This window comes from Sus scrofa, chromosome 1, assembly GCF_054392235.1.
Source record: "Sus scrofa isolate SSC_HxYL_T2T_F1_AM1 chromosome 1, Sscrofa_HxYL_maternal_Yorkshire_Landrace_v2.0, whole genome shotgun sequence".
Classification (NCBI taxonomy): Eukaryota; Metazoa; Chordata; class Mammalia; order Artiodactyla; family Suidae; genus Sus; species Sus scrofa.
The window spans coordinates 204,082,833-204,110,091 of NC_139383.1; the positions used below are offsets into that span (position 1 = coordinate 204,082,833).

Here is a 27,259-nt window from a genome sequence, read left to right on the forward strand (position 1 = left end):
AACAAATGGGACCTAATCAAACTTCAAAGTTTCTGCACAGCAAAGGAAACCCTAAACAACACAAAAAGACAACCAACAGAATGGGAGAAAATCTTTGCAAGTGAATCGACTGACAAGGGATTCATCTCCAAAATTTATAAACAACTTCTGCAGCTCCATACCAAAAAACAAACAACCCCATCCAAAAATGGGCAGAAGATCTAAACAGACAATACTCCAAAGAAGACATACAGATGGCCAAAAAACACATGAAAAGATGTTCCAACGTCACTCATTATTAGAGAAATGCAAATCAAAACCACTCTGAGGTACCCCCATCGCCAGAATGACTATCATCAAAAAGTCTACAAACAATAAGTGCTGGAGAGGGTGTGGAGAAAAAGGAACCCTAGTACACTGTTGGTGGGATTGTAAATTGGTGAAACCAGTATGGAAAGCAGTATGGAGGTTCCTCAGAAAACGAAACATAGAACTACCATTTGATCTAGAAATCCCACTCCTGGGCACCTACCCAGAGAAAACCACGACTTGCAAAGACACATGTACTCCGATGTTCATTGCAGCACTATTTACAATAGCCAAGACATGGAAACAACCTAAATGTCCATCGACAGAGGAGTGGATCAAGAAGAAGTGGTACATATACACAATGGAATATTACTCAGCCATTAAAATGAACAAAATATCAGCATTTTTTGCAACATGGATGGACCTAGAAACTATCATGCTAAGTGAAGTCAGCCATACAATGAGACACCAACATCAAATGCTTTCACTGACATGTGGAATCTGCAAAAAGGATGACTGAACTTCTTTGCAGAACAGATGCTGATTCACAGACATTGAAAAACTTATGGTCTCCGGAGGAGACAGTGTGGGTGGTGTGGGGATGTGCTTGGGTTATGGGATGGAAATTCTGTGAAATTGGATTGTGATGATCATTATACAACTACAGATGCGATAAATTCATTTGACTAATAAAAAATAAATAAATAAATAAATAAATAAATAAAAGCATAGCTATTACCTGCAAACTTACCACTAATACAAGAAATATTAAAGTTCTTCAGGCCAAAAAAATAGAGAAAAATTCTTAGTGAAAAATTAGATCTAAAATAAAGTAGACTATAAAAGGTCAAAATAATTGATAATATGCATTAAAGGCAAGTCACAGACTGGAAGAAATAGTTGCAAAACTAATTTAATTTATTTCATCTAAATTTTAAGACTCAGTATATTAGAGTTCATGTGTTTATGTGTAAATGTATATTTCTGTGTATGTACGTGTGTTTTCTCACTGAAGAAAAATATGAAACTGTTCACAACAATTGCTTAAGGTATAATAATAATAGGATAAATATGGTATTAAGGTCACATTTTACTTCAATATATTAATTTTTAGTATAATGATAATACTTGGCATTTTTAATTTTTAAATTAAATTTTAATTTTAAATATAGACTACAATTATAGTTGGAGACACTCAGAAAATAATATGAAAGACACCCATGCACCCACCTATCCAGATTCAAAAGTTAACTTGTCATATTTTCCTTAGAACTCTTTTTGTTTAAGAAATACAAATTACCCAATAGACTCATAAACTCCCAATAGACCTATTTCCCTCCCATCATTGCTCCTCCATCCTCAGATGGAATCACTACTTTGAATCTGGTGTATCTTTGCTCAGTATTATTTTATACTTTTTCTATACACTTAGGCATCCATAAACAACAAACTGTATTGTCCTATTATATGAAAATGTTAGGGGACTTTCATAACAAACTCATGATCATATGGTGAGTCTTTCATGGATTCTGTAATCCACCAGAGTACCATCTGCTTAGCACAACCTTGTAATCTTAGTTTGACTATGTTTGGAACTGGCAGGTTGATGATGTCCCACCGTTGAGAGCATGTATTGGTACATATGGAAGACAAATGAGGAGTTTGGGTTAGGTTTTCATGTCTTACATGAAGGACTCCTGAGAGAGAAAAAGAGCTGGATAATGGAGACATGGTTTGCCATCTGGCCCAACCTGTGAAGAAGCAGCTATTTTTCATAGGAAACATAGAGAGTCTTCACTGCCAAGCAAGGCTGAGATGTGGTACAGAGTCCTGGAGAATGTCATCCCCCTAACTTTACAGGGAATCCATCCAACTCTCTGAAACGCCAGCAATGGCAGTGGCAAGAGTCCTTTTAGTAGCTATAAGGACAGCAGACAACTGCCAAGAAAAGCCCAAGCATCACAGAAGAATGGAATGCCCCATAGGAGTGACTGCTTGATGAGTACATATGAGGATACTCCTAGATACCCCAAGAAATACCTAGAGGAGAAGTAATGTTTCAAGATTTATGGGCTCTGCACTGTGGGTGGAAGCAAGAATAGATGCAAAGGTTTCATTCATTTGTTCAATAAATATTGTCTGCACCACTTTGGGGTAGAAACTGTTAGTTCCTAGGGATGCCACACAACAGTGAAAAAATACCGCAGAGTTTCTGTGTCCTCATGGAGCTCAGTGATAGGGGCTATAAAGAAAATAGAATAAGGTCATGTGATATGAGTTTCAGAGTAGGGGAATATACATATGGAAACTCAGGAAGGCTTCCTCAACCTGAGCCAGGATAATACATGGCAAGGAGAAACCAACCACACCAAGCAATGGAGGAAACGTATTCCACTCCATGGGAACAGCAGATGCAGAAGCCCAAGGAAGGTAATTAAGTCACTGTGTTCAAGGGATAGAAAGAAGATGAGTGTGCTGAAGGGTACGGAGTGGTAAAGTGGTCAGATACAGGCAAGAAGGGCATGGAAGGTCTTGTAGAGGCAGTAAGACTTTGATTTTAATAAAATTACAAGGGTTTTTAATGTTAAGATGACTGTATATGTACTCACACAATCGGGAAGCCTAGAACACATTAATTAATATTTCTTTATACTACAAGTATACTGGGAATTCTATTTTTAAAGATAAGGGATTTTCTCTCGTGTTTGTTCAGCTGGAAGATGCAGTAGAATGTGGCGGTTAGGGTTATTGGGATGAAGATTCAGAAAGTTTGGGGATAAATATGAGCTCCAGTTCTTAGGAACTCAGTTTTATCATCTAAAAATGGAGACCATAAATGTAATTCTTTTTTACTTCACAGAGCTATCGTGAGGAACAGTAAATCACATATAAACACTCTGTAAACAGTTAATTACCTTAAGAAGATATAAATTGTTGTATCTCATGAACATATTTACAGTATAAAACAGTTCTGGGATTGATTCTAATGAAATATATTACATGTTTCTGCTATAGTAACCACATAGAGTAAACGTTTAGTGCCCTTGCTGATTGAGAAATTACTCAGGTAATGCAAAATTTGTTTTATTTCCCTCTGAAATAGATTATATTTTATAGCATATTGGCTTTATAATTATGTGTGCCTGAGTTCTCTTTATAATTTGCAGGCCTCTGGAAATGAACATTTCCAAAATTGAAGTCAATATCCATCCATAACAGTCTTATTCTCTCAAATATTCCTTTGTTGGCATTAAACTATGCACCCATCCCCCAAAGCAGAAAAATTTCAACCCCTTTACTTTATCCCTACTCCCAGTCAGTCACCAGGACATCTCACTTATAAATTTAGACCCTTTCCCCCATTTCCATAGACTCATCTTCCTTGGGAACCTCATCATCCAGAAGGAGAACTACAGTTGCCATTATTTATTTAACCCTCCCTATGTACCAGGCACTCTTCTGAGCTCTTTACAAGCCTCTGATTGCCCCATGATGAAGGTACTGTTGTCATCTACAATTGATCAGTGAGGACACCTAGGCATGAAGCACTGAAGCATTTTTTTCCAAGGTCATGGAGCTGATAAGGGGAAGAACCAAGATTAGAACCTCAGTGAGTTTGAATCTAGGGTCTAAGTGCTTATGAACTCCTCTGTCCTAGGCAACAGGACACAATGTTCTTACCAGATACTTCCCCCATGTTACTGCCACAAAATCTTCCTCCAAAATGAATGTGATCTTGTAATTTCTCTGATTTTAATAATATCCTATTAGCTCCTCGCTGCCTTCAGGAGAAACAACATGAAAAAGAAGGTTCCTTATTACTCAGCCCAACTTACTTTCCCACTTTATTGTCTGACTCCATGATCAATCCCACATCTTGTGGTCCAGTACCCCTGAGATATTCAGAGAATCATTCCCAGGCCTCCCTACCTCTGGCAATGCTATTTTCCTACTTGAAAATATACTCCTCCACTTCTATGCATGGAGCAGTTTGACTTTAAGACCCAGATCAAATGGCATTGGGACCAAATCTCATTTTTATCATTACAAAATGGCATAATATGTATTTTCTCCGTCAACTCACGAGTGAACTATAAGGACAAAGTGGCATATTAAGGAAAACTTTGTAAGAATGAAATACATGACTAGGTGTAAGTAAAACTATTCAGCTGTAAGGTTTTACAATTTTTCTAATTCCTTCCAACCAGCCTTGGAAGAAAAAAAATTCTTAGCCTTCTTTTTCTTGGAGTGACCAGGCCAAAATGAGAAGCAGAAAGGTAATACTCAATTGGTCTAAATGTCATAGAGCTCAAAAGGTTTGTCCTGGAAAAAGGCTGGATTATTGTGAACCACTATCTGTGTGTACAGATTGATAACAGTAAGAAAGATGAGAAAAAAACAAATTTACCATGGTTTGGATGTGATTTATACACTCCCCCTTTCATGTCTTCTCAAGAAAGACCCAAACAGTTCTTTAAATAGTTTTCAGATTCTTGACTGAGGTTTCTTTGAAAGCAAAGCTGTGTCAGTACAGGATCATCTTGCACATGGGGCTTATACAGCTTCCCCTTGTGGGTATTAGGCTCCCTTTGATTCTACTATGAAGATAAATGCCCTCTATTCTGTTCTTCTACTGAACTTGCTGTAGCATAATGACCTGTTAACACGCCTCACACACACACACACACACACACACACACAGAGTCTATCCTGAGTAGTTCAATGAGTAGGATTACATACTATTCATCTCTATATTCCTAATTTCTGCCATGGCTCCTTGCCCAGGTTGCCTGAAAAGATAGAACTCCCAAGACAAGAAAAGGGTACAATTTAGTTTTTCTAATTCTAACTCCTTTTATTTAAAATTTCCATAGAGAGAAGGCTTTTTATACACATGTAGTTCAGTTTTTAGTTCTAATATTTGTCAGAAGCTATGCTTTACCAAAAAAAAGCTGGGGGGGGGGGGAGTGGATGATTTAACCAGACAAAAAGTGAGATCTAGAAACCTCATCTGCCATCAACCAGCCTGGTGACCAAGACAGGTCAGTTCATGCTTCTGACCTTCAGTCCCTCATCAGCAACTGGGGACTCTGCCCTCCATAGCTTTTATGGATGTTTAGGCTCTGAAATTCAGTGATCCCTTAGTAACATTTGGCCCCACGTGCCTCTGCGGGGTCAAAAAAAAAAAACCCAGAAATTTCCAGGAGCGAGAGGTTTCACTTCACGGGAGTTTCTGTTTTCCCTGGACCCCCATTGTCACTTCCCACTCTCCCCACTGCAAAGCTCTGTTCTTCATACCTGATCGGGTGTCTCAGAAAGAGACAAAGGCCAGAGAAGATGGAAAATGATTTGCAAAGAAGCCAAAAGGGGAATACTGTAAGTATGTATTTTTCCACTCTGCTCTAATTTAAAACCACTTACAAGTGACAACTCCCAACCCAAGGCAGGTGCCATGTGGTAGCTCATTACACCCTCGGGACCCCATGTAAATCTTTTTTTCTGAGAACAGCTATTGTCTTCCAAGGAAAAGCTTTTAGCATAATGGCAGGCTGAAGAGAACATCGCTTTTGTAAGAATATTCTTAAGAAAAAGAACAAGAGAAAGGTATTCTTTAACAACAGCAAACGCAGCCTCTGGCTTCCCCCACCTCAGGCCCCCTGGAAAGAACAGTGTGTGAGCCATGGGGGTGCTGAGGCCCTGCAGTGAGACGACCTCACCTCCAGATACATAGAAAGGTTACACTCTGCTCTTGGAGGGTTTAATAAGTGCAAGGTGGAGGTGTCTCTGAGGGCAAAAATAGCAGATCCATCTCTCCTATCCACCTTTGTGGTTTCTTGACTTCTCACCAATCAGTGAATCAGTCAGCAACTATTCATTTGGAGAATGAGAGTTTCTAATAGGAGAATGGCATTCTCCTTCAGAAAATTCCCACAAATACGCTGCTCCTCTCAGGCAGATCTTGAGGGTCTGGACAGGTAGATGCCCAAAGAGTGGGGAGGGGACCAGCAGTGAAATTCCTAAGGAAAAAATGAAGCATCCATCACAGATGTTGTTTCCCAAACTCAATTTTTCCCAGACTGAAACAGTCATTTAAAATATGAGGTGGTGGGGAAAATGTGGAGAAGATGGAAAAGTGAACAAAATGGTGATGGTTTCTAATCAGCAGGGTGTTTCAACTGTCCACATTTCTGGGGAATTTCCCCGTGAGGGTGGACCCTAAGGAGGGGAATAATAATGGTGGTAAAACCTGGGGTCTCCTCTCTGAGTGCCACTTAGCATGGGGCCTCCAGCTGGTAAGCCACCCCCAGCAAGGCTGAACTTGGCACCTGCAAAATGCAGATAATGGCAGGTGCAGGAAGGCCAATGCCAGCAAAGGAGCACTTCTGCAAGGAGCAGAAAGCAGGCCTGGGGTGGGGAATGGCTGAGGTTTTGAAAAAGCTGAACCATTCTGCCATCTGGGTTTTTCCTCCACTCACTCTAGGGGGTGAGGAAACCGGCCTTTGCCAAAACCTTCTTTATCCTCCAAATTGCTCTCTCATGCTGCTTAAATTCAGTACCTTCTCTCAGCGCAAATCAAAAAGTACAAACACATGTGAAGAGTACACTAAAGAAAATATGACTTCTCAACTCTCTACTTGGAATTTGAATATTCAAAGGGTCTGCTAATCAAAGTACCTATCAACCTATAAAGTATGAAAGAATCTAACTACGCTAAGTGCAGTTATGCCAGATCACCATTAACCAATGGAGAATAAAAAGCCCTAGAATCCATGTCCTGGATTGATCTTGCCTACCAAACCTAGTCCCACTTGCTCATCCGATACTTTCTATTCCAACTTGTTGGAGCCTCTATCCCATCCTCTTGGATTCTATTTACTCTTCACCCACTCTTTGCTCTGCGAATTCCAAATGGCCAGGCATCCATTGATTTCTGAAATCCTAGCAGTTAAAGAGGGCCGTGCCTTCCTAATTCCCTGATTCCTCATCCACTGAGAATCTCTGATGCTAGAATGAGCTGTTTATCCTTTTATTACAGCTCCCTTTCATTATCCATTTCTCTTCAAGCCCATCTCTTCAATAAGGGCCTCAATGACAACCTCTCAGAGAACCTCCCTGTTCACTAGCCCAAGGAAAAATAAAAAGAGTGTCTTCGTCCTTGGAGACCTGCCAGCATTTTGAGTGCTCAGATCTCCAGGGGTAAAGTGAGCCTTCTCTCTCGGGATGAATGTGAGAGAGCACCCCCCCCCCCCGCCTCTCAGGTCTCAGAAGAGTGGTACACCAAGCAAATCTGGCTACAACTGAACTGAAAAGATATTTATCAAGAACGTAAAGCTAAAGGTTTCCAGGAAAATATTTTTTTTAGAAACTGCTTTTGAAAAATTAAATCAAACCAAATGAATCCTTCCAGGAGACTCTCTGGAGCCTAGTCCCCAGAAAGGACTAAAAGTAATCAATAAATCCTTCTCAATAATGTCCAAATCCAGGACCTTGGGCCAGACCACCAGGGAACCAGTCTCCAGTGGGCCTTCTCCCTCGGTCCTATAGCCTTGATCTTATTTCTTGGGTTTCTTTTTTTCGCTTTCTTTTTTCTTTTCTTTTCTTTTCTTTTTTTTTTTTTTTTTTTTTCTTTTTATGGCTGCACCTGCAGAAGTTCCTGGGCTAGGGGTTGAATCAGAGCTGCAGGTGCCAGCCTACACCACAGCCATGGCAATGCTGGATCCTTAACCCACTAGCGGGGCCAGGGATTGAACCTGCATCCTCACAGAAACTATGTTGGGTCCTTAACCCACTGAGTCACAAGGGGAATTCCAAGGGTTTCTGAAATAAGACTGGAGGGATAATCTTGCACAGTGGAAAGTAAGCATTTTAATGCACAAATACCTCCTTCTAAGGGGTAAGTGGCAGCCACTCAAGTGGAAAATAGCCAAACCACAGCTAAATACAACTGCAGACTGAAGCTGGCCTGTCCCTGGGAGGGAGGAAGAAGCTAAGACAACTGAAGCTCTCCTGTGGGGAAGCCTGGAGGCAGAAGAGCAGCTGGTTCATTTGCTATTGTCTTGCCCCCAAACAATGCATCATTTTTTACGGTTCAAAGAAAGTTAAATGGTCTTATTTCTGATTTACAGGCAGGGTTAATTGCATTTTAGAGGGTAGATAGTATTCATATTGTGTATGTTTCTCTCTTTTTTTTTTTTTCCCAGAAACACAGCAATGGCCTGTGTTCATGTACATATTGCAACTTGCTAGACAAATTTTTTATTCTGTAGCCTGTCTGGCTGTTATGTTCCCAGCATGAGGCCCAGGCCATACTATATCAGCTCTATATTGGGATCTCAGGCATCTGGGGTTTCTGGATCTTCTTACCATGAAAATGCTTCCATTGGGTTAGGAGAGGAAAATAAAATTCACTGTTAGCAGGAAGAGGGTAATGCATTTACTTGTGGTCAATTCAGCATGAGTTGCTTTAGAAACTAAGCTAGCTGCTAATAATGTGAAGACAAGAAGTAGGCAGCAGAGGAAGTTCTGGCTTGCCACCTGGAGCCTGAATGGTAATGCTTGAACACCTGTCCTGATGCCTGTGTTAACATATTTGTTGCCAGAATAAGAAAATCAGAAATCTAGTACCAACACTAACCCACTGACCATGGTATTTAACCTCTCCAAGCCCCACTCCTCTGCAAAAATGGAGGGTCCTCAATTCAGCCCCATTATGAAGACACTAATCAGCTACATAACCCATACACATAAGACTTTCAGCATATGTGCCGACTAGGTTGGAACTCCTCTTATACTTAGAAATAAAGGATGATAGCATGGGAAGAGCACCAGCTTTTTCACTTTTTAGCTGTATGACTTTAGATTAGCCCCAGAACTGGCTATACACTGTGAGAGCCCACTGCAAAATGAATATGCAAAACCCCTCCTTCAAAAAATTTTTCAAGATGGTGACAGATGAGTATTAAACAAAGTTCAAGGCCCTTCTAAGCATGAGACCTGGGCACCTGTCCAATTGGCACACCAGGAGCCAGCCCAAGGATTGTCACTTTCCAGGCTGTCATGACAAAAAGAAAATGAACAGACTCCATCTCATTTCTCTGAGCCCTCTCCATGCCTGCCTGTCACCTTGAGGTGAACAACAGCTGCCATATTAGCCCTAATTTAAGAAAGAAAAACTATAATTACATATGAGAGTATACAGTTGTTACTATTAATCTTAGATCACCAGCAGAAACCAGCCTCCTTTGATTCACAGGAAAATGTGCTAAGAGGTATTTTCTCTTTTTTTTAACTGAACTATTTCTTTTTTCTTCTTTTCATTTTTAGAGTTGCACCCATGGCAAGTTCCCAGGCTAGGGGTTGAATTGGAGCTGCAGCTGCTGGCCTACACCACAGCCACAGCCACACCAGATCTGAGCCACATCTGTGACGTACACTTTAGCTCATGGTAAAGCCAGATCCTTAACACACTGAGCAAGGCCAGGGATCAAACCTGTGTCTTCATGGACACCAGTAGGGTTTATTTCTGCTGAGCTACAACAGGAACTCTTAACTGAACTATTTCTGATTGACAAATTATTTAGGGGCTTTTACTGGGTTTCAAATCCTCTCCTTAAAGTAAGACTGATCTTTGTGGTTATAACATCATTAAAAGCACCATTGTCAACATAAATAAAAATTCAAAAGCAAAGGCAGCTCCATGTCATAAAGCACTATTGGGTAGCACTCTTATTTAGAAACTGAGCCTGTAAAATGAGCCATACATAGATCCACTTTCTTAAATAAATAATTATTCAATGAAAGTTTCCCCAGAAAGTATTATCTCTAAACTTCCAAGAACTGCTCATCTGCAAGGGTAGGATTCTGCGACTGTTACAGAAATTGCTCTTAAATGCATAAAACACATAGGAGAATTTTTGGAAAATCCCTTATTATTCATTAAAGCATTTTAAGGCCTTATTAATTCAGATGGGGTAATTGGTTGTTGATTAGCCAGATTGTTAAGCATCCATTGTCAGATGCTGATAGGTGTGAGAAATTATGTTTCCTATCCACCAAAGACTCACCCAAACGCAATTAGCACTTCATCAGGTAAGGCTGCATCTTCAGGGGATAAATTAGCTGGATTTTTATTCCCCGGTCTTTTCTTTTGTCTCCCCAACTTTTCTGTATTGGAAACCATTCTTCATTCTGTTGGGTTTCTAAGGTCAAAAGCTATGTCAGGAGCCAACTTTAAAACTAGTTGGTTAAGGGCAAATTACATTTGTGCTCAGGGCTCTAATATTAAATGGTCATTTTTGTATCTGTTCCCATGTGTCTATATGTGTGTGTTTTGGTTTGGTTTTACAGTTCTTGACTAGAGCCTTCTCCATACCATCAGCTTTTCAGATCCAAATTGCATCCAAGTCATCAAGGGGATTCTTCAGCCCAGGCTCCAAGACTCAACTTCCTCCCTTTCCCAAATTTAACTGTCTGAGAGTACTATAAACGGCAGTAAGCATGGCGAGAAAAGTCTCTAGATTAGGGGTTGGAAAATGATGCATGTTCCAGTCTTGGTTCTATTTTAGGAGAAGCGACTGTCACTTATAAACTGCTCTCAGTTCCAACAAGTCACATCATCTCTCTAACAGTTTGCAATTTATTTTCCCCCCTTTGATTACAGAGGGATATTAGAACTTTCCTTTTGTGTCATATTAGGAAGAACTGAGGGTGAATTCCTAGAGAGGTAGACCAGTCTCCAACCCTTTATGGAGCATCTTATACCAAAGGGACAGAGTGCTTCCAAGACTGTGAAGACCCCCACCCTTCCTGCCAAATCTTCAAAGAAGAGAGTCCTCCTTTTACTCACGGAACTGCTCCAGATGGTCGGTGCTGTTAGACTCTGGCCTGGCAGTGATGGTCACCAGTGGACAGGGATTCCCTCCAAGCGTCTGGCAGAGAACCTCATGCCGAAAATAGACCTGCTTGGGGTTCACGCTTTTTTCCAGAATGTCAAGGTGAGTCTGGAGCAGAGATGAAGCAGAAGTTTATATTAATATTTTCACTAATGATAACAGGCAAAAGCAGCAACAAATCTTTTATTCATCTAACTCCTTATAGTTTAAAAGGTTTTTTTTTTTTGGTCAACCTAATTAATATGCCTGACATTGGGCATTAAGTGATTAAAAGGGGACTAGTCCTATTACCACCTGGGAGAAGTTCAATATGGCTGAATAGGAAGCACCACTCCTGCACATGTCTGCATGATAAAATAAGTGTTTTCAAGGTTGCACTGAAAGCAAAAGGGCAGGGGTGTCCAGCATTCTTCCCATGACAGTGTCCTGTAAAGAATGCAGTCATCATGAAACAGAGCGCATGTTGGGCACTCAGGAACATGAGACAGAGCTGCAGCAGCACAAAGTACTTTAGAATCAAGCAACAGGAGAACAGTTGGAAGCATACTGAGGAAAAATGGAAAGCAACTGATCCCAGGAGAATGCTATATGAAGAGAACTAACTAGGAGCAATTGATTTTCCCTCGCCTACCATCCCATTTAAATATTCATTTAAAACACAGAAAGATACAAAAATGGGCTATCCACAGGACTCTTGATCAACAATCTTTAAGACTGAAAATATTTTCATTAACCCAAACAATGGATTCAGTCATAAAGACATTAAGGGACAGCCTCCCACTCATACTACATACCCTAATAACAGGGACATGGTAACTTCAGTACCCAGTAAGAGGGAAGCTGCCCTTCTCTAATACAAGAATGTCAGTGTGCAAAAATCATCCTTCTGGCTGAAGATCAAATAGGTATCAACACAATCAATAGGTATTAAGAGGGTCAAGGAAAAACTGCCCACCTTGTTTCTTTTGACAAATAACAAGTCTGTTAGATAAATGAAACAAACACGAACGCTGTGAAAATATTTATGATTCATGATATATTTTATGAAAAAGGGAGTAGTGCCCTCCAAAGGTACAGGAAGGGTTTACATGTGAAAAAAGATTCACTGTAAAGATAGTAGGCTGGATGATAGCTCACCCAAAGATGGCCATGCCCTGATCTGCAGACCCTGTCAATATGTTGCTTTGCATGGCAAAAGGGTACAGTTTAAGATTAAGGTCTTTGTGAGATGAGATTATCTTATATTATCCAGTCAGGGCCAATCTAATCAGAAGTACTTAAAAGCAGAGAACTTTACCCAGCCTCAGAGGACCAGAACTGCAAGTGAAAAATGCAGTCTGCCTCCTTTGAAGATGGAAGAAAGAGGTAAAAAATTGAGGAGTGTGGTATCCACTAAAAGCTGGAAAAGGCAAGAGAATGATGGCATCTCTTCCATCATCCTCCACATGGAACACAGCCCCAACAGCATGAATTTTGCCCAGTGATTTTTACCCATGTTGAACTTCTCACTAAAAAAGCTGCAAGATAATCTTTTTAAATTGTTTAAGCTAATTTGTTACAGTAATAGAAAACTAATATACTGGGGATTAAGAAAAAGATATTCTAAACTAAATAAAAATTCCAGCAAACTTGTAGGAATAGACTAAAATCTATGTGTACTCTTTTGAAACATGTGACTTACAAGGAAAAGGAAAAAGTCCCAAGGAAAGAAAAGATTACCAGATAATTCAGTGGCCTTTCCTATAGCTTCAGGGCTACATGAAAATATGACCCTCAATTATATTCTCCTTACACCTGAGACCCCAGACAGCTGCCTCCACACAGAATACTGCCTACATTAATACAATTATATTATTCCATGTCTGTATCAGAATAACTTTGCTGTTCTAGGAAACTCTTACCCAGGAAAATAGAAATAACAAATGAATTTATTTTTCTCAAATTTATTATTTTTCAGGAATATCTCATCAACACTTCAATAGAAAGAGTCAATTGACTCTTTGATCCAATATCTTTGAACACCTGTTTTCAAGATTCTTGCCTTACAGTGTCCACCAATCCCAAACCATTATGTCATGGTCTTTACCCAATGCTAATCAAGCTCCTACATTAAAATATCTGATTTTAAGGACATGCATATGGCCAATAGGATGTGGAAGATGTTCCAAATTGCTAATTATTAGAGAAAAGTAAATCAAAGCTACATGAGAATGGAATTATTTCATTCACTTTTATGGTTGAGTAATATTTCATTCAGAATAGACACAATTAAAAAGGCCAACAAATAATAAATACTGGAGAGGGTTTGGAGAGAAGCAAATACTCCTAAAATTCTTGTTGGGAATATGAATTGGTGCAGCCTCTATGGAGGATAGTAGGGAGGTTGCTTAAAAAAACTAAAAATAGAGTTGCTAAATGATCCAGCAATCCCACTCCCAGGCATATATCTGGACAAAATTATAACTCAAAAAGATACATGCATCCCAGTGTTCATAGCAGCATTATTTGCAATAGCCAAGATATGAAAGCAACCTAAATGTCTTTTGACAAATGAATGGTTATAGAAGATATGTACATATGTATAATGGAATATTACTCAACCGTAAAAAATTATGAAATAATTCCATTTGCAACAACATGGATGGACATAGAGGCTAAGTGAAGTATGTCAGAAATAGAAAGAAAAATACCATATGATATCACCTACATATGGAATCTAAATTATGAAACAGACAGAGATGCAAGATTTTTCAGTATCCACAAATCAACCACTGTGATACACAATACTAACAAATTAAAGAATGAAAACTATATATCATCTCAACAGATGCCAAAAAAAGCTTTTTACAAAATCTAACACCCATTTATGATTAAAAAAAAAAACCTCCAGAAAGCAGGTATAGAGGAAACCTACTTCATCAAAATAAAGACCGTATATAGCAAACCCACAGCTAACATCATTCTCAATGGTGAAAAGCTGAAAGAGTTTCCACTAAAATCAGGAGCAAGACAAGGATATCCACTCTCACCATTTTAGTCAACATAGTTTTAGAAGTCTGAGCCATAGCAATCAGAGGAAAAAAAAGAAATAAAAGAAATCTAAATTAGAAAAGAAGAAATAAAATTAAAACTGTCACTGTTTGCAGATGATACCATACTATGCATAAAAATCTTAAAGATGCTATCAGAAAACTACTAGAGCTCATCAATGAATTTGGTAAAGCTTCAGGACACAAAATTAATGCATAGAAATTTCTCACATTTCTATATACTAACAATGAAAGATCAAGAAATAGAAATTAAGGAAGCAATCCCATTTACCATCACATCCAAAACAATAAAATACCTAGGAGTAAACCTACCTAAAGAGACAAAAGACCTGTGGTCTGAAAACTATAAGACAATGATGAAAGAAATCAAAGACGGGAGTTCCTGTCATGGCGCAGTGGTTAACGAATCCGACTGGGAACCATGAGGTTGCGGGTTCGGTCCCTGCCCTTGCTCAGTGAGTTAATGATCCAGCGTTGCCGTGAGCTGTGGTGTAGGTTGCAGACGCGGCTCAGATCCAGCGTTGCTGTGGCTCTGGCATAGGCCGGTGGCTACAGCTCCGATTGGACCCCTAGCCTGGGAACTTCCATATGCCATGGGAGCAGCCCAAGAAATAGCAAAAAAAAAAAAAAAAAGACAAAAAAAAAATCAAAGATGACACAAATAGATGGAAAGACATACCATGCTCTTGAGTTGGAAGAATAAATATTGTCAAAATGACTATACTGCCTAAGGTAATCTACAGATTCAAAGCAATCCCTTTCAAATTACCAACAGCACTTTTCAGAGAAATAGATAAAAATTTTTAAAATGTGTATGGAAACACAAAAGACCTTGAATAACAAAAGCCATCCTGAGAGCGAAAAATGGAGCTGGAGGAATCAGGATCCCTTACTTTAGACTATACTACAAAGCTACAGCCATAAAAACAGTATGGTTCTGGAACCAAAATAGAAATATAGATCAATGGGACAGTATAGAAAGCCCAGAAATAAACTCATACATTTATGGTCAATTAATCTATGACAAAAAGAGGCAAAAATATACAATGAGAAAAGGCAGTCCTTTCAATAAATGGTGCTGGGAAAAGTGGACAGCTACATGTAAAAGAATGAAATTGGAACAGTCTTTAAAACTATACACTTAAATAAATTAAAAATGGATTAAAGATCTAAATTTATGACAAGATACTATAAAACTCCTAGAAGACAACATAGAATACTCTCTGATATAAACTGCAGCAATATCTTTTCAGATCCACCTCCTAGAGTAATGAAAATAAAATAAACAAACAGGACCCATAAACTTAAAAGTTTTTACACAGCAAAGGAAACCATAAACAAAACAAAAAGACAACTCATAGAATGGGAGAAAATATTTGCAAACGACGTGACAGACAAGGGATTAATCTCCAAAATATACAAAAAACTCATATAGCTCAAAATCAAAAAGCAAACAACCCAATCAAAAAATAGGCAGAAGACTAAATAGATATTTCTCAAAAAAAGACATACAGCCAAAAAACACATGAAAAGATGCTCAACATTGCTAATTATTAGAGAAATGCAAATCAAAACTACCATAATATACCATCTTATACCAGTCAGAATCAAAAACTCTACAAACAAAAAATGCCCAGATAGGATGTGGAGAAAAGGGAATCCTCCTAACACTTTTCGTAGGAATGTAAATTGGTACAACTGCTATGGAAACAGTATGAAGACTTCTCTCAAAGCTAAAAATAGAACTACCATATGATCTAGCAATCCCACTCTTGGGCATCTAACAAAGAAAACCGTAATTGAAAAAGATACATGCACCCTAATGTTCACTGCAGCACTATTTACAATATCTAAGTCACGGAAACAACCTAAATGTTCATCAACAGAGGAATGGATAAAGATGTGGTATATATATATACATCACTAGTAATGGAATAATACTCAGCCATTAAGAAGATGAAATAATGGCATTTGCAGCAACATGGGTGGACCTAGAGATTATCATACTAAGTGAAGTACATCAGCCAGAGAAAGATAAACATTATATGATATCACTTAAATGTGGACTCTTTTAAAAAAAGGATACAAATGAACTTATTTATAGAACAGAGACAGATTCATAGATTTTTAAAACAAACTATGGTTACCAAAGGGGACAGGTGTGGGAGAGGGAGGGATTGGGGGTTTGTGGTTGACAAATGCACACTGAGGTATATGGAATGTTTGGCCAACAGGGACCTGCTGTACAGCACAGGAAACTCTACCCAATATTCTGTGATCATCAATATGGGAAAAGAATATGAAAAAGAATAGATGTGTGTATATGTATAACTGAATCACTTTATTGTACAGCAGAAATTATCACAACATTGTAAATCAACTATACTTCATTAAAACTTTTTTAAAAAGAATGAAAATATAAATAAATAAATAAATAAATAAGTAATTACTTGGACTTCCCTTCAGTGTGTATGTGTTTGTGTAGAATATCATTTCTTCTTCTTTGGTGTGGCTGTGCCTGTTGCATATGGTAGTCCCCAAGCCAAGGACTGAATCTGAACCACAGCAGCAATCTATGCCTCAGCTGCAGCAATGCTGTAACCTTTAACCCATTACTCCAGGCCATGGATCAAATCCATACCTCTGCAGCAACCAGAGCCTCTGCAGTTAGATTCCTGACACACTGTACCATGGGAGGAAACGCCATTGACTGCCCATTCAAAACATGGCAAATAAGGAAAATCATTTAGATAAGCTGGAAAGTCATTGACTGAGGAGTAAGTACATGGAGAAATAATCGCAATAAAGAGTATCTTCCTGTGTCCTGTCTTCCATCCATCAATTTAGAAGTTGTATGAAACCAACTAAAAGTGAGCATGATGTAAGGTCCTGGGGATATAGGAAGAAACAGATATCTGCATTTATCAAGATCAAAGTAATATGAACAGTGAGGTTAGTCTCTACCTGACAAAATAAAGTGCTATAAATTCATGAAAAAATAAATAAAAATATGACACAAATGAACTTATTTACGAGACAGAAACAGAATCACAAACATAGAGAACAAATTTATAGTTACTGAAGAGGAAATAAGGTCAGGGAGGGATAAATTAGGAGTTTATGACTAACAGATACAAACTGTTATCTATAAATAGATAAACAAAAAAGTCCTACTGTATAGCACAGAGAACTATATTCAATATCTTATAATAAACCATAATGGAAAAGAATATGAAAATGTACATATATACACACATATATATACACATTTTAGCTACATTAAATGCATATATATATAAGTCAATCACGTTGCTGTACATCAGAAACACAACACTATAAATCAATTATACTTGAATTTAAAAAAATTTTAGGTACCTGACTTTAAAGTCTTAATAAATGACCCAGTTTTGTCCTTCCCCCTTTGAGACATTCTGAAGACTCTCTCACATTCTCCCTTGTCAAGTATGTTATTTTCCTATCACTTCTGTAACAAATTAGCACAAATTTAGTAGATGAAGACAACACAAATTTGCTGTATTACAGTTCTGGAGGACAAAACTCCAAAATGAGTTTTACTGGGCAAAAAAGCAGGATACTGGCAGGACTGTTCTCCTTTTGGAAGCCCAAGAGGGTAATTCTTCTCCTTGCCTTTTCTAGTTTCTGTAGGAGATGGCCTATATTCCTTGGCCCATGATGTGGTCCTACACACTCAAAGCCAGCAATCACATCATTCCCACTTTGGCTTCCATGGTCAAATATCCTCCTCTGACCCTGACTCTTCTGTCTCATTCATTCATGGTTAAGGACCCTTGTGATTACACTGGACCCAATTTGATAGTCCAGCATAATTTCTGTATCTCAGGAGGCTTAACTTAATCACACTTGCAAAGTCCTTTGTGCCATGTAAGGCACATCTTCCAAGTTTCATGGGGTTGGGGGGGACATCTTTGGGAAGGTGTCATTATTCTCCCTACCACATCAAGGTAAGCAATAAACTCAGATCCATTTTAGAAACGGGTTGTTCTGGTGATAGTTCTGGAAGCCAGAGTTTGACACAATACTAAGAAAAGGAATTAGAAGGACAATGACAATCCTAGATTCAAGATAAGAATTCAGCTAAAGGTCAGTTCTAGGGAGAGAGGACTGGCTTGGCTGTGTGGAGACAGCCTGAAGGGCTAGGGAGTGGTGCACCATGGGCTAGGGAGCAGAGCACCAGAGTTGAGACAGCATGGGAGTAGCTCTAGACCAACAGGAGAAGCAAGGTGCCATTGTTGGGGAGGGCAAGAGTAGGAAGGGCAGGACCACCACAGGAATATCTTTATCTGTGCATGTGCAGGCCCTCAGGAAGCAGGGCCCTTCTTGTGCGGGCTCTCAGGCAGCACAGCATCTCTCACATGGGCTACAGGTGGCAGAGGCAAACCACTTCAGCCATCTCAGACTCCAGAGGAGGCAGAGCCTGCTGCCCCTAGCCATCTATGAATAGGAACCACCTGCAGACACAGACAGCTCAGGACACAACACAGAGGAAGGCACTGCAACCGAGTTGCTCTTACTTTCATAGGAATGCAATCGCCCAGTCATTGCCACTGCCAAAGGCTCTGGGCTCTGCCTAAACCTGCCTGAGGCTCATGGCCACTTCTCAGGGCCCTGCAACCAGGAGGATCTTGTACCACTTTCCTGTGGGTCCTTGCCACTATCAAGGGCCCAGCAAAGAGGCACTGGCTACAGGCCCTGCCCACTGCCTCAATCTCCCAAGAAGCATGTACAGGCTGGATACCAGCAAAATGCCTGTCAAGGGGATAATAGCCTGCATATACTTAGGAAAGAGAGAGACCAAGCGTCCAAACCAAAAGCAGACTCCACATCAAAAAAATAAATAAATAAAAGTAAGTCTTCACAAATTACATGGCAGTGCTCTCACATTTAAATAGCCCTCCAAGACTGCAGTAGTTGCTTTCCCTAAATGCACAGAATAAGAAAAATATAAACAAAATGAATAAGCTCAGGCAACATTCCCAGTTAAAAGAACAGAAGAATTCCCCTAAAGGAGCTATCAATGAAACAGTCCCCTGCAGTCTAAGAGATACTGAGTTCAAAAAGGTGATAGTGCAAATAGTGAAAAAATTGAGTGGATATAAAGGAATTAAGGGCAAATATGAACAGTAATGCAGGTTACTTTAGAAAGGAACTAGAAAATATAAGGAGGAGCCAAGGAAAATTAGAAAATTTATTTGCAGAGATGCAATGCCTGAGTTAAAGACACTGGTAAGCAGGATGAATAATGCAGAGGAATGGGTAAGTGACTTGGAAGACAGAATAATGGAAATCACCCAATCAGGACAGCAGAGAGAAAACCAAATTGGAAAAAAAAATTAATAAGTCCACAAATAACAAATGCTAGAGAGGGTGTGGCGAAAGGGAACCCTCCTGCGCTGTTGGTGGGAATGTAAGCTGGTACAACCACTATGGAGAATAGTATGGATATACCTGAGAAATCTATACATAGAACTACCATATGACCCAGCAGTCCCACTCTTGGGCATATATCCTTACAAAACTTTCCTTAAAAAAGACACATGCATCCGCATGTTCACTGCAGCTCTATTCACAATAGCCAAGACATGGAAACAACCCAAATGTCCATCAACAGATGATTGGATTAGGAAGATGTGGTATATGCACACAACAGAATACTACTCAGCCATGAGAAAGAACAAAATAATGCCATTTGTAGCAACATGAATGGAACTAGAGACTCTCATACTGAGTGAAATAAGTCAGAAAGAGAAAGACAAATACCATATGATCTCACTTATAACTGGAAACTAATATAGGGCACAAATGAAACTTTCCACAGAAAAGAAAATCATGAACTTGGAGAATAGACTTTTGGTTACCAAGGGGAAGGGGGAGGGAGTGGGATGGATGGGGACCTTGCTGTTAATAGATGCAGACTATTGCCTTTGGGATGGATTAGCAATGAGATCCTACTGTGTAGCCCTGGGAACTATATCTATTCACTTATGATGGAGCATGATAATGTGAGAAAAAAGAATGTATACATGTATGTTTAACTTGGTCACCATGCTGCACAGTAGAAAATTGCCAAAACAATGTAAACCAGCTATAATGGAAAAAAATAAAAATCATTATGTAAAGAAAAAAAGCATGAAAGTAATATAAGAGATCTATGGGATAATATAAAGCAGATCACTCTATTACAGGAATTCCAGAAGGAAAAGAAAAAGAAAAAGGATTGAAAATATATTTGAAGAAATTATGGTTGAAAACTTTCCAAATCTAAAGGAAATTGATATCTAGGTACATGAAGGAGAGAGGGCCCCAAACAGACATACAACACATATTATAATAAAAATAGCAAAAGTTAAAGATAATGAGAGGATTCTTAATGCAGCAAGAGAAAAACAAAGAGTTAATTATAAGGGAACCACCATAAGGCTATCACCTGATTTCTCTACAGAAACACTACAAGCCAGAAGAGAGTGGGAAGATATATTCAAAATTCTAAAAGGGAAAAAACTACAACCTAGAATATTCTACCAGCAAGATTATAATTTAAATTAGGAGAAATAACAAACTTCTCTAACAAACAAGAACTAAAACAGAATACAGAATACTAGAGTTCCTGTCATGACTCAGTGGTTAATGAATCTGACTAGGAACCATAAGGTAAAGGGTTCAATCCCTTGCCTCACTCAGTGGGTTAAGGATCTGGCAGTGCTGTGAGCTGTGTTGTGGGTTGCAGACATGGCTCGAATCCCACATTGCAGTGGCTGTGGTGTAGGCCTGCAGCTACAGCTCCAATTGGACCCCTAGCCTGGGAACCTCCATATGCCATGGGTGCAGCCCTAGAAAAGACAAAAAGACAAAAAAAAATACTAAATCCATTCTAAAGGAAACACTGAAAGGTCTTCTCTAAATAGCAAAGAAGTAAGAAAATATAGGATGGAGGAAATCACAATTGGCAAGTAATCACTTAAATAAGCCAGTATATAGATCTAAAAGGGGGAAAAAACTATTTTTGACACTATTTAATGATAAAAGGATAAATTCAAGAAGAGGGTAATGCACTAATCAATATATATGCCCCTAATATAGAAGCACAGCAATACATACAACAAACACTAACAGACATAAAAAGGAGAAATTGATGGGACTACAGTAATAGTAGGAGTTTTTAACACCCTACTCACATCAATGAATATTTCCTCTAGAAAGAAAATCAATAATGCAACAGAGATCCTAAATGAAACAATAGAACATTTAGACTTAAGGTAGATTTAATTGATATTTATAGGACATTATATCCAAAAAAAAAAAAAGCAAAAAAATGGAATACACATTCTTTTCAAGTGCACAAAGAACATTCTTAAGTATTGACCATACACTGAGGCACAAAACTAATCTCAACAAATTCAAGAGTACAGAAATTAAAGCATCTTCCCTGACCACAATGGCATAAAACTAAAAATCAATCACAGGATGGAGTTCATGTTATGGCACAACAAAAAAAAAACTGACTAGGAACCATGAGGTTATGGGTTAAATCTCTGGCCTTGCTTGGGAGGTTAAGGATTTGGCATTGCTGTGAACTGTGGCATAGGTTGCAGATATGGCCAGGATTCTGAGTTGCTTTGGCTGTGGTGCAGGCCAGCAGCTACAGCTCCAATTTGACCCCTAGCCTTGGAACCTCCTGCCATGAGTGCAGCCCTAAAAAGCAAAATAATAATGATAATAATAATAATAATAATAATCACCACAAGAAAAAAAATGAGAAAAAGAAATGACTACATGGCAACTAAACAACATTCTACAGAAAAACCAATGGGTCAACAAGGAAATCAAAAGGGAAATTAAAAAAATACTTTGAAACAGATGATAATGAAAACAAAACCATTCAAAATCTATGGATGCCGCAAAGGCAGTCCTTAGAGGGAAGTTCATAGACATATAGGCCTTCCTCAAAATTGAAGAAAAATCTCAGATCAACAACCTACAACCTCAAAGACTTAGAAAAAGAACAAACAAAGCCTGAAATCAGCAGATGGAAGGAAATCATAAAGATCAGCAAGGAAATCAGTAAAATAGAGATTCAAAAAACAATAGAAAAAATCAACAAAACCACCAGACTCACTGAGAAGAATAGAGAAAAGAACCCAAATACACGAAATAAGAAATGAAAAAGGAGAACTCTCAACAGATACCACAGAAATACAAAAATAAATAAATAAATAAATAAGAAAATACTATGAACAATTATATGGAAACAAATCTGACTACCTAGAAGAAATGGACAACTTTCTAGAAATTTACAGCTTGCCAAAACTGAATCAAGAAGAAATAGGTCAACTGAAAAAACTGATAACTAGAAATGAAACTGAATACGTAATAAAAAACACTCCCTACAACCAGATGGCTTCACAGGAAAATTCTGTCAAACGTACAAAGAGGAACTTATACCATCCTTCTTAAACTTTTCCAAAAGGTTAAAGAAGGAACACTCCCAAAGACATTCTACGAAGTCACCAGCATCCTTATACAAAAACCAGACAAAGATACGAACAAAAGTGAAAATCATAGGCCAATATCTTTGAGGAATATAGACCCAAAAATTCTTAACAAAATTTTAGCCAACCAAATCCAACAACATATAAAAAAGATTATACACCACAACCAAGTGGGATTCATCTCAGGTTCACAAGGATGGTTCAACGTATGCAAATCAATCAATGTCATACACAACACTAACAAAAGAAAAGTCAAAAGCCACGTGATCATCTCAATAGATGCAGGATAAGCATTTGAGAAAGTCCAACATCCAATCATGATCAAAATTCTTACCAAAGTGCATATAGAGGGAACATGCCTTAACATAATAAAAGCTATATATGACAAACCCACAGCCAATATAATACTCAATGGAGAAAAGCTAAAAGCCTTCCCACAAAAATGTGGAACAAGATGAGGATGCCTATTCGCACCACTTTTATTCAACATAGTATTGGATGTCCTAGCCACAGCAATCCAACAAAAGAAATAAAAGCTATTCAAATTGGAAGAGAAGAGGTAAGCATCACTGTGTGCAGATGACATGATACTATATACAGAAAATCCTAAGGACTCAACCCAGAAACTATTCAAACTGATCAACAAATTCAGCAAAGTAGCAGGATACAAGATTAACATTCAGCAATCAGTCACATTTCTGTATAATAACAATGAAATATTAGAAAAGGAATATAAAAATATTGTATCTTTCAAAATCACAATCCAAAAAGTTAAATACCTAGGAATAAAGCTAACCAAGGGAGGTGAGAGACTTATATGCTAAGAGCTATCAAACATTATTCAAGGATATTAAAAAGCATTCAAATAAATGGAAAGATATTCCATGCTTCTGGGTTGGAAAAATTAATATCATAAAAATGACCGTACTACCCAAAGCAACCTACAGATTCAATGCAATCCATATCAAATTAGCCATGACATTTTTCACAGAAATAAAACATAAAATCCAAAAATTTATATGGAACCATAAAAGACCTAGAATTGCCAAAGCAATCCTGAGGGGAAAAAAAATGCAGGAGGCAAGAGGCATAACTCTCCCAGACTTTAGACAATATTACAAAGCTACAGTAATCTAGACAGTTTGGTTCTGGTACAAAAACAAACATACAGATCAGTGGAACAGAATAGAGAACACAGAAATAAACCCAGACACATGCAGTCAATTAATCTTCGAAAAGGAGACAAGAATATAAAATGGGAAATATTCTTTTCAGCCAGTGGTGCTGTCAAAAGTGGATAGCCGCATGTAAATCAACGAAACTGGAAGACACCCTCACACCATGCATAACAATTAATTCAAAATGGCTTAAAGACTTAAATGTAAGACAAGATACCAGCAAACTCCTAGAAGAGAACCTAGGCAAAACATTCTCTGGCATCAACCATACAAATGTTTTCTTAAGTCAGTCTCCCAAAGCAAGAGAAATAAAAACAAAAATAAACCAATGGGACATAATCAAATTTACAGCTTTTGAACAGCAAAGGAAATCAGAAAAAACAAAAATACAACATAACAAAATGGGAGAAATAGTTGCAAATGATGCAACCAACAAGGGCTTAATCTCCAAAATATGCAAACTACTCATACAACTCAACAGCAAAAAACAAACCACCCAATTGAAAAATGGGCAGAATACCTAAACAGACATTTCTCCAAAGAAAATATATAGACGGCCAACAGGCACATGGAAAGATTATCAACATTGCTAATTATTAAAGAAAAGTAAATCAAAACTACAATGAGGTACCACCTCACACTGGTTAGAATGGCTATCCTTAATAAGTCTACAAAAAACAAATGCTGGAGAGGGTGTGGAGAAATGGGAACCCTTCTACACCATTGGCGAGAATGTATATTATTACAACCACTATGGAAAACAGTATGGAGGTACCTCAGAAAACTAAATATAAAACTACCATATAATCCAGAAATCCCACTCCTGGGCATATATCTGGCAGAAAATGTGATTGAAAAAGATACATGCACCCCTATGTTCATTGCAGCACTATTCACAATAGCCAAGACATGGAAACAGTCTGTACACTGACAGATAAATGGATTAATAAATTGCATTACATATTCACAATGGAATACTACTCAGCTATAAAAAAGAACAAAATAATGCCATTTGCAGCAACATGGATGGAACTAGAGACTCTCATACCAAGTGAAGTAAGTCAGAAAGAGAAAGAAAAATACCATATATCACTTTATGCTGAATCTAAAGTATGGCACAATGAACCTATCTACAGAACAGAAACAAACTCATGGACATAGAGAACAGACATGTGGTTGCCAAGGGGGCAGAGGGAGGGTATACGATGAACGGGGAGTTTGGGGTTAGTAGATGTAAACTACTGCATTTGGAATGAATAAGCAATAAGGCCCTTCTGTATAGAACAGGGAGTTATATCCAGTCACTTGTGTGGAACATGACGGAAGATATTATGAGAAAAAAGAATGTGTATACATATGTGTGTGTGTGTGTGTGTGTGTATATATATATATATATATTTATATATATATATATATATATATAACTGAGTCATTTTCTATATAGCAGAAATTGACAGAACGTTGTAAATCAAGTATAATTTAAAAAATTAAAATAAATTTACTTTAAAATTTGTGTGTGTAAATATATCTATATATGTACATGTATTGCAAAAATTCATTCTTGGCATACTTCTTTCTGTAATGCTAGATACCAGAGGAAATGGAGTATTGTTTAGAGCTTCAACATTCAAAAGGATTATAGTCTATTAAACCTATTAACCAGCCAAGCTTTTGCTCAGGGGTTCTTGCTCATACATGCTCAGCTATGTAAGAGTTTAGAAAACATATCACCTTATCTTTATTGACAATAATAACTAGAAGAAAAACTTCAGCTGCCCCAAACCAAATTAAAGAATGATATAAAAAGACTCTCCAGGAGTTCCCTGATAGTCTAGTGGTTAAGGATCCAGCATTGTCACTGCTGTGGCTAGGGTCTCTGCTGTGGCATAGGTTCAATCCCTGGCCCAGGAACTTCCATGTGCCATGGGTGCAGCCAAAAAAGTCAAGGGAGAGACACATGAGTTAAAAAAGGTTTGTCTGACTGATCATTGGAAAATATGGTTACTAATAATACAAACATAAATAATGAATCTTTAGGGAGCAAGTACATATTATCAAATATTCATCCCATCATCTGGTTCTAAAATGAAATTAAAAAGAAATGTGGAAATGGTATAAAGTAAAACAAAATATTAACTTTTAAACATACATGGACATAATAATTTTTTTCATTTAATTTTTTTAAATTTTATTTATTTTCCACTGTACAGCATGGGGACCAAGTTAAACATACATGTATACATACTTGTTCCTCCCATTGTCACATTGTGATGTAAGTATCTAGACATAGTTCTCAGTGCTACACAGCAGGATCTCACTGTAAATCCATTCCAAGAGCAATAGTTTGCATCCCTTGACTCCCTTAACGCAAAGCTCCCAGTCCTTCCCACTCCCTCCCTCTCCCCGCCCCGGGCAGCCACAAGACTATTCTCCAAGTCCATGATTTTCTTTTCTGTGGAAAGTTTCATTTGTGCCCTATATTAGTTTCCAGTTATAAGTGAGATCATATGGTATTTGTCTTTCTCTTTCTGACTTATTTCACTCAGTATGAGAGTCTCTAGTTCCATTCATGTTGCTACAAATGGCATTATTTTGTTCTTTCTCATGGCTGAGTAGTATTCTGTTGTGTGCATATACCACATCTTCCTAATCCAATCATCTGTTGATGGACATTTGGGTTGTTTCCATGTCTTGGCTATTGTGAATAGAGCTGCAGTGAACATGCGGATGCATGTGTCTTTTTTAAGGAAAGTTTTGTAAGGATATATGCCCAAGAGTGGGACTGCTGGGTCATATGGTAGTTCTATGTATAGATTTCTCAGGTATATCCATACTATTCTCCATAGTGGTTGTACCAGCTTACATTCCCACCAACAGCGCAGGAGGGTTCCCTTTCGCCACACCCTCTCTAGCATTTGTTATTTGTGGACTTATTAATGATGGCCATTCTGACTGGTGTGAGGTGGTATCTCATGGTAGTTTTGATTTGCAATTTCCTAATAATCAAGGATGTTGAGCACTTTTCCATGTGCTTGCTGGCCATCTGTTTATCTTCTGTGGAGAAATGTCTCTTCAGGTCTTTTGACCATTTTTCCATTGGGTGGTTAGGTTTTTAGCTGTTGAGTTGCATAAGTTGCTTGTGTATTCTAGAGATTAAGCCCTTGTCAGTCGCATCATTTGAAACTATTTTCTCCCATTCTGTAAGTAGGCTTTTTGTTTTCTTTTTGGTTTCCTTTGCTGTGCAAAAGCTTGTCAGTTTGATTAGGTCCCACTGGTTTATTTTTGCTTTTCTTTCCGTTGCTTTGGGAGACTGGCCTGAGAAA

General features: G+C 38.2%; 1 protein-coding gene across 15 annotated transcripts in view; it reads right to left on the bottom strand.

Moving 5' to 3' along the window:
* AGBL1 (AGBL carboxypeptidase 1) overlaps positions 1-27,259 on the bottom strand; it is a 1,231,135-nt gene that overhangs the window by 686,112 nt on the left and 517,764 nt on the right. For all 15 annotated transcript variants that reach the window (XR_014820420.1, XR_014820412.1, XR_014820416.1 and 12 more), the window contains one exon: positions 11,135-11,288. Coding sequence is in view for 9 of the 15 variants with exons in the window: in XM_084983081.1 (XP_084839207.1) it covers positions 11,135-11,288 (154 nt within the window). In the remaining 6 variants the exon portion in view is untranslated. The remainder of the gene's footprint in view (positions 1-11,134; positions 11,289-27,259) is intronic.